The 13,892-nt window shown below is 44.0% G+C and overlaps 1 protein-coding gene across 1 annotated transcript in view; it reads right to left on the reverse strand.

Moving 5' to 3' along the window:
- Positions 1-9,268, reverse strand: part of ddb1 (damage-specific DNA binding protein 1) — a 118,984-nt gene extending 109,716 nt beyond the window's left edge. The window contains exons 1-3 of the mRNA XM_079496739.1: positions 9,028-9,268; positions 6,341-6,489; positions 2,919-3,035 (exon numbers count right to left, since the gene is read on the reverse strand). Coding sequence (XP_079352865.1) covers positions 2,919-3,035; positions 6,341-6,489; positions 9,028-9,088 — 327 coding nt within the window. The 5' untranslated portion in view covers positions 9,089-9,268. The remainder of the gene's footprint in view (positions 1-2,918; positions 3,036-6,340; positions 6,490-9,027) is intronic.
- Between the last annotated feature and the right edge of the window lie 4,624 nt (positions 9,269-13,892).

Genomic DNA, 13,892 nt, shown 5'->3' on the forward strand with positions numbered 1-13,892 from the left:
ACGGGGAGAACATGTGAGGGTACCTACCCTAGGGGACACGGGGAGAACATGCAAACTCCACACAGAAAGGCCCTTTCGCCAACCCCGCCTCGGGTATGGGCACTGATGACGCGGAGGAGGAAACACGCCGCCAGCACCCACAGCGTCCCGAGCGGGAATCGAACCCAGGACCTTCTAGCTGTGAGGCGACAGCACTACCGACTGTGCCACCGTGCCCCCGATCTGCTATTTTTCAATAGCTAAAGTATAACATAATGCTTAAAACACCAAAAGGGGTTCCCGCCCAGAATGGGTTAACACAGTAGCATAAATGGACAAGAAAGTCCAACAGGGCCACCACGTATTTTCTTCTACAAGCACAACAGATCTCCAAACGACCGGTCAAGATGCCCAGAGAACAACAGATCTCCCAACGACCGGTCAAGATGCCCAGAGAGAATTATATTTTCTGGCTTTTGTCATTAAAGATCGGCCACAAACTGGCAGTTACCGGCCTAACGCAATCTCTGGTCTGTATATCTTATCTTTCCTTACATTTAACAGGAGGAAGGAAACAGAATAGATAAACTCCCTAAAATGACATGACATTTGGGTGTGCCTGGTGTCTCAGCCAGTTAGTGCTTTAACCCATTTTGACCTGAGATCAAATTCTAAAAATGTCTTCCACATCCTGACAGTTTTCTGAAAAAGCTATGTTTATATGTCAGTGGTTCTTCGATTTAAAAAAAATAGCAGATCTACAAGCTCATAGCGCGCCACCGAGTGGCGCGCTATGAGCTTGTAGCTCTGCTATTTTTGAGAGGTGCAAATCACTCCAATAACCAGCTTTGTCTGTATGTACCTGTGTACCTGTACGTGGGGCCACGTAGGGGTGAGCATGGTTGCTATGGTTAGTGTGTGACGTCACTGCACCACTCAGTTCACACAGGTGTGATTTTTCAATAGCTAAAGCATAACATAATGCAAACACCAAAAGGGGTTCCCACCCAGAATGGGTTAAAAACATGCTCCTTTTGAGTGCAAGGAGGACCCGGGTTCAAATCTACCCAGTCCTAACCTATCTACCCAGTCCTAACCTATCTACCCAGTCCTAACCTATCTACCCAGTCCTAACCTATCTACCCAGTCCTAACCTATCTACCCAGTCCTAACCTATTTTGGGCGGGAACCCCTGTTGGTGTTTTAAACATTTAGTTATAATTTAGCTATTGAAAAATAGCAGATCTACAAGCTCCCCTCTCTCTCCCCCCCCCCCCCCCCCCCCTCTCTGACTCCCACCCCCGCTCTCTCTCCCACCCCTTCTCTCACAACGAGGGGCGGCATGATACATTGTGAACTTATGAGTTTGACTTTGGAGATTGAATATATATTCGCTGGTGCGCAACACATCTGAATGTCAGATAATTGCTCGTTTAGATTGATTCCACCTGCTGCGCAGCAACGGACAGACGGTGGCTGTGCTGCCTAACTTGTATAGCCTATACTAATCTATTCTACACTACACCATTTAATAGTAACAATAATGTAGAAGATCATCCGTTTATTTTCTTGTCTTTCCAGATTGGTAATCACCATAATTTATATCTGTTCTCCAAAAACAGCTCCTCTACAAGCTCATGCATGCGGGCTGCAGATCGGCTATTTTTGGAGAAGAGATTTATAGACATTATGTGCAAATATAAAATAGCTGTGATACTTATATGTAAGTGGTTATGGTGAAATAAACCATTAACACTGGTTAGTTTGGAGGGGGCGAGGGGACTATGACATCACCGTTTCAGCAAATTAGGCGGCATTCGCTATACACACGGAGACGAGAAGGTCGCGTCTCCAAACTTTCCCACTCTGGAAGGTGGTTTCAAAATTAGCCGTTTAAGTCCCCCAAAACGCCGTCTCCGTGTGACAAAAAGGGCAGATCGGCTAATTACTTGCCCAGGTAACTCAAAATACGTCCTCGTCTGTACACCACCTAAGTATAACAGTGTCGTCAGAGAACTTGACTACACACTGATTGGGCTGTGAGCTGACAGTCATTTGTGTATAGGGTAAACAAAAGGGAGGAACTAACTGTCCCCTGGGAGCCCCTGTACTGCTCACTGCCCTATCAGAGAGCTAACTGTCCCCTGGGGGGCCCCTGTACTGCTCACTGCCCTATCAGAGAGCTAACTGTCCCCTGGGGGGCCCCTGTACTGCTCACTGCCCTATCAGAGAACTAACTGTCCCCTGGGGGGCCCCTGTACTGCTCACTGCCCTATCAGAGAGCTAACTGTCCCCTGGGGGGCCCCTGTACTGCTCACTGCCCTATCAGAGAGCCAACTGTCCCCTGGGGGGCCCCTGTACTGCTTACTGCCCTATCAGAGAGCGCCAAATTAAATCTCACCTGTTGTGGCCTGTCAGATAGAAAGGAGAAATACCATCTAATCAGAACTGAATCACCTTCATCTCAGATAACTTACGAAGAAGAATGTCTGGATGGATTGTATTAAAGGCTGAGCTAAAATCAACAAAGAGAAGTCTTGCATATGTTTTTGCTCCCTCTAAGTGCTTCAATACACGGTGTGTTAGTGTGGAAATCGCAACAACAACAACAAGTTTGTCACAACAAGACAAACTGAATGACAATGTTTACGTGCACGGTGCACCCACCTGAACGTTGCCATGTGTGTTTACGTGCACCCACCTGAACGTTGCCATGTGTGTTTACGTGCACCCACCTGAACGTTGCCATGTGTGTCTACGTGCACCCACCTGAACGTTGCCATGTGTGTCTACGTGCACCCACCTGAACGTTGCCATGTGTGTCTACGTGCACCCACCTGAACGTTGCCATGTGTGTTTACGTGCACCCACCTGAACGTTGCCATGTGTGTTTACGTGCACCCACCTGAACGTTGCCATGTGTGTTTACGTGCACCCACCTGAACGTTGCCATGTGCACGTGTGATGATATCGATGCTGTCTCCATTCTGTTTGTACTCCAAGATGCAGGCGTTGTACTTTGATGTTAGAATGAACAGCAGGTCCTTGCTCTCCCCCTGCAGATGGAAACAAGACATAATGAACAGCAGGTCCTTAGATGGAAACAAGACAGAATGAACAGCAGGTCCTTGCTCTCCCCCTGCAGATGGAAACAAGACATAATGAACAGCTGGTCCTTGCTCTCCCCCTGCAGATGGAAACAAGACATAATGAACAGCTGGTCCTTGCTCTCACCCTGCAGATGGAAACAAGACATAATGAACAGCAGGTCCTTGCTCTCCCCCTGCAGATGGAAACAAGACATAATGAACAGCAGGTCTTTGCTCTCCCCCTGCAGATGGAAACAAGACATAATGAACAGCAGGTCCTTGCTCTCCCCCTGCAGATGGAAACAAGACATAATGAACAGCAGGTCCTTGCTCTCACCCTGCAGATGGAAACAAGACATAATGAACAGCAGGTCCTCTCACCCTGCAGATGGAAACAAGACATAATGAACAGCTGGTCCTTGCTCTCACCCTGCAGATGGAAACAAGACATAATGAACAGCTGGTCCTTGCTCTCCCCCTGCAGATGGAAACAAGACATAATGAACAGCAGGTCCTTGCTCTCACCCTGCAGATGGAAACAAGACATAATGAACAGCTGGTCCTTGCTCTCCCCCTGCAGATGGAAACAAGACATAATGAACAGCAGGTCCTTGCTCTCACCCTGCACATGGAAACAAGACATAATGAACAGCAGGTCCTCTCACCCTGCAGATGGAAACAAGACATAATGAACAGCAGGTCCTTGCTCTCACCCTGCAGATGGAAACAAGACATAATGAACAGCTGGTCCTTGCTCTCACCCTGCAGATGGAAACAAGACATAATGAACAGCAGGTCCTTGCTCTCACCCTGCAGATGGAAACAAGACATAATGAACAGCTGGTCCTTGCTCTCACCCTGCAGATGGAAACAAGACATAATGAACAGCAGGTCCTTGCTCTCCCCCTGCAGATGGAAACAAGACATAATGAACAGCTGGTCCTTGCTCTCACCCTGCAGATGGAAACAAGACATAATGAACAGCTGGTCCTTGCTCTCACCCTGCAGATGGAAACAAGACATAATGAACAGCAGGTCCTTGCTCTCACCCTGCAGATGGAAACAAGACATAATGAACAGCAGGTCCTTAGATGGAAACAAGACATAATGAACAGCTGGTCCTTGCTCTCCCCCTGCAGATGGAAACAAGACATAATGAACAGCTGGTCCTTGCTCTCACCCTGCAGATGGAAACAAGACATAATGAACAGCTGGTCCTTGCTCTCACCCTGCAGATGGAAACAAGACATAATGAACAGCAGGTCCTTGCTCTCACCCTGCACATGGAAACAAGACATAATGAACAGCTGGTCCTTGCTCTCACCCTGCAGATGGAAACAAGACATAATGAACAGCTGGTCCTTGCTCTCGCCCTGCAGATGGAAACAAGACATAATGAACAGCTGGTCCTTGCTCTCACCCTGCAGATGGAAACAAGACATAATGAACAGCTGGTCCTTGCTCTCACCCTGCAGATGGAAACAAGACATAATGAACAGCTGGTCCTTGCTCTCACCCTGCAGATGGAAACAAGACATAATGAACAGCTGGTCCTTGCTCTCACCCTGCAGATGGAAACAAGACATAATGAACAGCTGGTCCTTGCTCTCACCCTGCAGATGGAAACAAGACATAATGAACAGCAGGTCCTTGCTCTCACCCTGCAGATGGAAACAAGACATAATGAACAGCAGGTCCTTGCTCTCACCCTGCAGATGGAAACAAGACATAATGAACAGCAGGTCCTTGCTCTCACCCTGCACATGGAAACAAGACATAATGAACAGCAGGTCCTTGCTCTCACCCTGCAGATGGAAACAAGACATAATGAACAGCAGGTCCTTGCTCTCACCCTGCAGATGGAAACAAGACATAATGAACAGCAGGTCCTTGCTCTCACCCTGCAGATGGAAACAAGACATAATGAACAGCTGGTCCTTGCTCTCACCCTGCAGATGGAAACAAGACATAATGAACAGCTGGTCCTTGCTCTCACCCTGCAGATGGAAACAAGACATAATGAACAGCTGGTCCTTGCTCTCACCCTGCACATGGAAACAAGACATAATGAACAGCTGGTCCTTGCTCTCACCCTGCACATGGAAACAAGACATAATGAACAGCTGGTCCTTGCTCTCCCCCTGCAGATGGAAACAAGACATAATGAACAGCAGGTCCTTGCTCTCCCCCTGCAGATGGAAACAAGACATAATGAACAGCAGGTCCTTGCTCTCCCCCTGCAGATGGAAACAAGACATAATGAACAGCTGGTCCTTGCTCTCCCCCTGCAGATGGAAACAAGACATAATGAACAGCAGGTCCTTGCTCTCCCCCTGCAGATGGAAACAAGACATAATGAACAGCTGGTCCTTGCTCTCACCCTGCAGATGGAAACAAGACGTTAGAATGAACAGCAGGTCCTTGCTCTCACCCTGCACATGGAAACAAGACGTTGACAAACACTGCAGAAGCATAGGGACGATGACATAGGCCTGACTCACACCTTTACAACAGACTGATGTATAGCTGATGCATGAGACTTATTGACTGATGCAAGCTCACAATGCATTGCCAATGGGAGTCACATGGTTTGACACAACATTTGTGTTGTATGAGGGGGTGGGGGGGCAGTCGAAACACAGCCGAAAGCCGTACAACACAAATGCTGTGTCAAACCATGTGACTTCCATTGGAAATGCATTGGGGCAAGATGTAAACAAACCCTTTCATACATCTAGCATGCATCAATGTTGTATGCTAGTATGATGTATGATGTATGATGTGAAGGTGTGAGTCAGGCCATAAACTGAAGTTTCTTCTTTTGGATTAAGTTTCAATATTTGAACAACAAATTAAACATTCTGTGGCGTCTGCTGAGCGGTAGATTTAGCCAGAATGTACTTTCACTGTGGTTTTCCTTTTCCTTTGTACATATAGTGTTTGTATTTGAAAACTAAGAGTATTCAACAACAAAAAAGTCAGTCACAATCAATATAGATTTTAGAGACAAATTAGATTAGAGACAAATTATAATCACAATTCCTATAGGGCTTAGAGCAATATATTGTCTTGTGATATGAGACTAGATGCCATGGCTAAAGGCTTGTCTTTTGGTTAAACAGGTTTTAATCACTTAAATCCTATTTTACACTTTCAATAATGTTCAAATTAAGCAGCACCGAGAGCCGATCTACAAGCTCACAACGTGTCGTGCTATGCCATGCCCTAACGTTCAATCATGCCCCGCCCCCTTCTCACAGACAAGTACAAACCTTGGGTCTGAAGAGCTCCATGACAGCGATCTTGCCATACATGCCCACCTCCTTGACAGGCCTCAGGCCCTCTGCTGTGACTACATAGATCTCCAGTCTGGTGTTCTTGGCTATGAGCAGATTCAAGTCATCCGCAGACGTGAAGTGGCCTGTGAATTAGAGGTTTATCACTGTAGTGAGGAAGATAACGTTCAAAAGATGGCAACAAAGAAACTTAATAAAAGAAAAGGAGCTGAGGCAATGGCCTGTCTTTATACAGATTTTGGAATAAATCACTGTTACATTTTTTTTTTTTAGGGCAACTAGGACTAGTAGGGACTCTAGGGAGCTTCAAGTTCAATTTAACCCATTTAGGCCCGACGTCGAAATAAACAAAAAAGTCTTCTGAAAGAATATATATTCAAAGATTTGTGCCCTATTTTCACTATTTTTCAATAGTCAATAGCGCGCCACTTGGTGGCGCGCTATGAGCTTGTAGATCTGCTATTTTTGAAAAATCGAAAAAAGAACGACTGACATAGAAACATAGCTTTTTCAGAAAACTGTCAGGATGTAGAAGACATTTTTAGAATCTGATCTCAGGTCAAAATGGGTAAAAAAATGGGTTCCTGGGCCAGTAGCCACTAGCCACAATGGTCAGAATGGTGGGGCCAGTGATCTTGAAAAGTCACTGCAATTCGAAATTGGCCCCCGTAAAATCTGAATCCACCCCCCCTTTTTTCCCCTCAATGTATATGTTTCTTTTCCCTTTTTACCTCCTTTATGATGAATTCCTGTTCTGTTCTTTGACTACCGGTATATAGAAGTGTCTATTTTTAGATTAGATTAGATTAGATTTCAATTTATTTATTTGTACGTCTCTAAATGTTTTGATGAATTGAACAAGGTGGACCCTCTTGTAAACAAGTGTAATGCTTAATTGGGTCGTCCACTCACAGTTAACAGTCTTTGTATTGAGTTTGTGCTTGAAATGTACTGTAATTCTGCAAACTGTTAATACATATTTCAATCAATAAATCAATCAATCCACTTGAAATGACAATACCAACCATTATGTGTAGTATGCAATTATGACATTTGTATATAAAACAGGTTTTTTGATTGATTGATTTATTAACAGTTTGCAGAATTACAGTACAATTCAAGTACAACTCAATACAACAACTGTTAACTGTGAGTGGACGACACCATAAAGCATTACACTTGTTTACAATAGGGCCCACCATTTTCAATTCATATATGATTATATCAAATATATAAATAAATCACCATTATATTCTATGGGCGACTAGTAACTTACTACTGTATATCAATATCACCAGTTCACCACCACCTTTATGAAACTATTTCAAAAGAACCGATCTACAAAGCCCCAGATAGATAGATAGATAGATAGATAGATAGATAGATAGATAGATAGATAGGTTATTGGTTTATACTGTGATCCTAGATTACCTCTATGCAGTATTATGCATAAGTATTACCTTGGGTGCAAAGCCTTGCTTACTATTCGCTCTGGATTAAGAGCGTCGGCTAAAAGCCTAAACAGTTATGCCATTACAATGATGACATTATTGGTCGATTACACCAAAAAGACGAATAATTATTATAGACAATCGCTTGGGACTAAATTATTTTCGCTCCTATGCCACCAAAATGTGGAACGCCCTACCAACAGTCATTAAGACATGCGAATCCCTTGACTCCTTCAAAACCGCTCTCAAAGGGCACCTACGGACGGCTGCAATTCGAAACTGGCCCCCATAAAATCACTGTATATGTTTCTTTTCCCTTTTTACCTCCTTTATGATGAATTCCTGTTCTGTTCTTTGACTATATAGAAGTGTCTATGTGTACGTCTCTAAATGTTTTTGATGAATTGAACATGGTGGACCCTCTTGTAAACAAGTGTAATGCTTTATGGTGTCGTCCACACAGTTAACAGTCTTTGTATTGAGTTTGTACTTGAAATGTACTGTAATTCTGCAAACTGTTAATAAATATTTCAATCAAAATCAAATCAATCGCTTGGCTTGCCCAAGTTGCCCTCCAAAACAGACCTGCAACAAGCTCACCACGCGTTGTAAGTAAGCTTGCAGAAGATCTGCCCTTGTTTAAGCCTATCATATATGTTTTGTATCGACTGTCAAGACTAAATAAAATGCAAATTATGATCCAAATATAAATTTTAGGGGCAATAAAAGCGACACCCTCCCTCCCTCCCTGGCTGGCTGCATGGCACGCATGCATGGAGCGCCAAGTTTCAACTTATAGCTCTATTTCTAAAAGGAGAGAGATGCTGTATGTATGCAACACAAGATCCCTTAATATAATGTCCAAGACCATTACATTGCTTTGTTTTTTAACAACTCTAAACTAATCACAACAGTACTAAGTGTACACATTAACATTAGCACCCTGAGCCAGTTAGTTATAGGCCTGCAGCGGCAGCACCGTGTCTGTGTGTCCGTCTGCAGCTCACACAGAGCGGGATAGTGCCATCATCACAGATGGGTGGTCCACTCCACTCCAGGGTGGATGTTAGCATGTTAGCTTAGCATGCAGCTCTGCTCACACACACACAGCGTTACAGTGAGTGATGGTAGCAGAGCTATAGCTTTAGCATGATGTGTGTCAATGTGCGTAAAAACAACACAATAAAGCCTCGTAAAAACGCTGATATTTACCCGTGACGCACGCATTGACGGCCGTGGGCTTCTGCGCGGTGACCACGTAGTTGTAAGACATGTTTTGGTTGTTGGTTCAAAACAAAAAACGGAACGGAAAAAGCCAACACCGGCGCAGTATTTTTTTTTTTTAATTTTTCTTTATTATTATTATCCTTTTTAGTCTTTTTTTGCACAACTGTTGTAGACACCATTGGTGGCGGTGATAAAAGAGGCAGCCGGAAACAGACACTGAGCAGCCAGCAAGCAGGCAGCCCTCACTTTGGACTCGGTGTTCATGTGTGCAGCGCCCCCTGTGGCCGAGGAGTCTACATTACATCATGTGGTATTATGTGAATATGATATATTAACACATTTTGGACTGATGTAGATTAAAAAAAGGCTTCTAATAGTTTTCTTAAAAAAAACATGTTTCTATGTCAGTTGTGCTCAACCTTTTTCATGTCAAGGACCCCCAGAATTATCTCTATTGGGCCACGGACCCCCATCTCAAAATATGTTGTTCCAGGGACCCCCCAGAAGCCAATATTTTAGTTAAAAACGTTCGCTCTGAAATTTCCACCACATTTTCACGACTTTAAAAAAATAGCAGACCTACAAGCTCATAGCGCGCCACTGCTTCAGCTCTGCTAAAGTATAACACCAAAAGGGGTTCCCGCCCAGAATGGGTTGAACCAGAGCCATAGAGTAAGACATGGCTTTGCTCTGTGATCAACTAAACTCGTACATTCATGGATTTGTCATGATGAACTCATCATTAATTCATAATATTCACTATTGCTGTGCTGTCAAGATTTATGAAATTTTACTTGAGATTAATTGTCACTCAAATATTTTTTTAATTAACGATTGAATTGTGTTTCTGTCGCTGAACGTTGTAAATAAAATAAAAATGACATTTATGTTGGGCTTCGTGAACAAAAGGTGCACAGCAGGGCAGCTATGACAAATAGCACATGATAGTGGAAATAAATAGCAGATCTACAAGCCTGGGTGACGGCAGACTGCTGGGCGAGTGCACGCATCCGCCTGGGTGACGGCAGACTGCTGGGCGAGTGCACGCATCCGCCTGGGTGACGGCAGACTGCTAGGCAGGTGCTGGCGGCTGGCGCTTTGGTATGGGGGGTCAGATCAACATCTGGAACAGGTCAGCTCCATATATGGAGATCTAAGGGTGGCAGCGGGGGAAGTGTCTTGAGAGTACAGGGTTTGATGAGGGCCCAGGTAGGGCAATATTCGGGCCTGATGAGAACTCTAGTTTTCGCCGGCGTGGCTGCACTATATGGGCGGACCCGTCTAGAGTTTAAATGGACAGGTATCAGTCAACAGGAACGTCTAGAGTTTAAATGGACAGGTATCAGTCAAAAGTGAGACATCAAAGAGAAGGGAAGGATCAACATATGCAATGTCAGAACAGGTCAGAGGTCAGCTCCATATGGAGATCGAAGGGTTTGAGGTTTGAGGTCAGATGTAGAGTTGCTGAGCGGGATGATCTCTAGGTGATGATCCAGTCTTCTCCGTGTATAGCTATCCAGGGTTTGATGAGGTCAGTGTCGTGATCTTCATATATGGAGACGGACATATATGGTGGTGTGACGTGTCACGAGGCATGATGTCACGAGGCGTAACCATATATGGAGGTGTAACTAACAAACATGATATATAGGCCTACATAGTAATTTATATATTGTCACAGAATCAAAGGTTTTATAGTCATCATGATTCAACAGGATTCAGGAGAATTATTATTATTATGCTTGCTTGCGCAAGTAACAAGCAGAGCGTGCAAGTACTGCGATCTGCTGGTAGGCTATATGTGTCCACAGAAAGTGATTTGCATGTGATAAAGACTGTATTTTTATTGTTCTTTGGCAGTTCCTAATATTCATGTCAATTTACAATTTACAATTTAGGCATTTAGCAGACGCTCTTAATCCAGAGCGATTTACATTAGGCAAGAACAAAAGTATGGGAATACATCACATATATAAAATGCATTTATCAAGAAACATGCGTAAGCTAAGAACGTAACTAGAACATATCTATATAATGACACTATACATATTAACTATACATATATACTATACTATGCTATACATATGTACTATGATGTGCTATGACTACATACAATGCAATTATTGTGCTGTCTGCATGACATGCTATAAGTCTGTTTCAAATGCTATCTAAGTCTAAAAAGTGCTGTCTAAGGGGGTAGGATAAGTGCTATGGGCCATGATGGAGTCTGAAAAGGTGGGTCTTCAGACTACGGCGGAAGATTGGGAGTGATGCTGCCGTTCTGATTGCAACGGGGAGTGCATTCCACAGTTTTGGGGCCAGAAGGGAGAAGAGTTTGGGACGTGTGGAGCGTTGTCCCGGCGTTTTTAGTGAGGGTACTTCCAGCTTTCCTGCGTTGGCTGATCTGAGTGCGCGGGAGGGTTTGTAGGCATGACAACATGACATGCACTGAACCAAAGACTATTAATGACCTACATGAATAGAGGTTGGTACAATGTATGTTCAGGAGGAGGAAGACCACGCTTCAAGATCAGATTGTCGGTTACTGTCCCCACTATCATGCTAATTCCAATCCTATAGTCCTTTCCTCAGGTAACAAGCTCCATCAACATCACCATAGTTAGAGTAAACTCCTCCCTCAATTTATCTGCCATGGTAAATGATCTTGGCTCCAACCTCGCCACTCACCTTGCTGCCATGGCAACCGTCAAACGCTCCACCTTATCTCCACCCCTGCTCCAATAATGGAAGAGAACACCTGCTTGCTTTACCTGTCATTTGTGCATTGTACTTTGTGCAAAGTTTTGTGAACCCCTACCTCCCTCCCATTTCATGTACTCACAGTCACAGTTGTTTCCAGTTTTAGGTTCCAGATGGGGCTCGGATTGAAGGTGTGTCCACAGATGACTGCCAGAAGGACGCCTCTCTCCTCGAACCCCAGGCCAAATACTCAGGGTCTCCTAACCCCCCCCCCCCCCCCCCCCTGGAGCCGTTCCTTCCCCTTCTCCTTCATCATCATATCATCCCTCCTCCCCCTTCTCATCCATGCATATCTAATTCCCTTTCATATCATTCATGCTTCTAATTCTCTATCATGCCTTTTTCTAAAGAAAGTTAAACAATGTTTATTGAATGCATGGTCTGTACTATTGAACTACGAATTACGTCCAATTAAATCAAAAGACTGCTCCAAAGATGTGCCATACATTGGAACTTAGGATGCGTGAAAATGTATTATATTATTCCATTAGAAAATAGTGACACCTACTGATGTACAAGTAACATTACACAAGCAAATACCCCCATCACCTTGACTAAAAAAAAGTGCATATTTGTGAGAAAATAAGTATTGATGTTCTGGGCAAAATATCTTTCTGTATGGCAGAGAGATGGTACATGCGGTTTAAAGCATGTATGAGGGAAATTTGACCAAAATGAGAGAATATTAACCAAACTGTCATTTGGTGTCTGTGTCTTATGGTCTCTGGCAGTGACATGATTTACAACCAGTGTCACCATGGTGCAGGGCCGGTCCTGAGCAATCTGGCGCCCCAAGCAGGATTTTTCGCGGCCAGTGTCACCATGGTGTGTAAACAACCAGTGTCACCATGGTGTGTAAACCAGTGTCACCATGGTGTGTAAACAATTGAAATAACACACATCACTTTATAACACACCACCCTGCATTATTTTATTGTACAAAAAGTCTAATCAACAACAAATGTAAAGGACAAACAAAACATTAAAGATACCGTTCTCATATGGCAGTCCATCAGATCCCAACCCCAACCCAGACCACACACAGTCCATCAGATCCCAACCCCAACCCAGACCACACACATCTACCAACAGGAAACAAACAAAAAAAATGACATTCAGGATTAAATAAATTATTAGTGGTATACCTCAGATAAAAGGTGCCAGGCATCCTGCTCCATTACAAAATAGCATTTGCATTTCAATAGCAATGCTTCAGCCATGAGCATCCACATCAATGCTTCAGCCATGAGCATCCACATCAATGCTTCAGCCATGAGCATCCACATCAATGCTTCAGCCATGAGCATCCACATCAAACATCAATGCTTCAGCCATGAGCATCCACATCAAACATCAATGCTTCAGCCATGAGCATCCACATCAATGCTTCAGCCATGAGCATCCACATCAAACATCAATGCTTCAGCCATGAGCATCCACATCAAACATCAATGCTTCAGCCATGAGCATCCACATCAAACATCAATGCTTCAGCCATGAGCATCCACATCAAACATCAATGCTTCAGCCATGAGCATCCACATCAATGCTTCAGCCATGAGCATCCACATCAAACATCAATGCTTCAGCCATGAGCATCCACATCAATGCTTCAGCCATGAGCATCCACATCAATGCTTCAGCCATGAGCATCCACATCAATGCTTCAGCCATGAGCATCCACATCAAACATCAATGCTTCAGCCATGAGCATCCACATCAAACATCCCTGGATGAAAGACCGTGAGAGATGTTTTCACCATGGATGTTTTTATAATGAGTAGATCCTCCACCAGGCAATACAGACCATACCAAGAATACAGACAGGACTGCTCTAGACCCTACAGGAATGGTTATTAAACTGGATCCAATCTCTACGTTTCAGTTTCATGACTAAAGTGCTCTAGTCTAGTCACAGTGTGCTTCACTGTCTACCGGTTTTGTTTTTTAGGTTTGTGTGGGGACTGCAGCTGTAAACCACTCTGCTAGATTTGGTGTATTTACCTTGCATGTATATGTAATATGCATAGTCCATGTCGAAAACAAATAAAATAAGTATATTTAAAACGTAAAAATAAATCCTGCAGACA

The sequence above is a fragment of the Electrona antarctica genome (assembly GCF_951216825.1).
Source record: "Electrona antarctica genome assembly, chromosome: 3".
Taxonomy (NCBI): domain Eukaryota; kingdom Metazoa; phylum Chordata; class Actinopteri; order Myctophiformes; family Myctophidae; genus Electrona; species Electrona antarctica.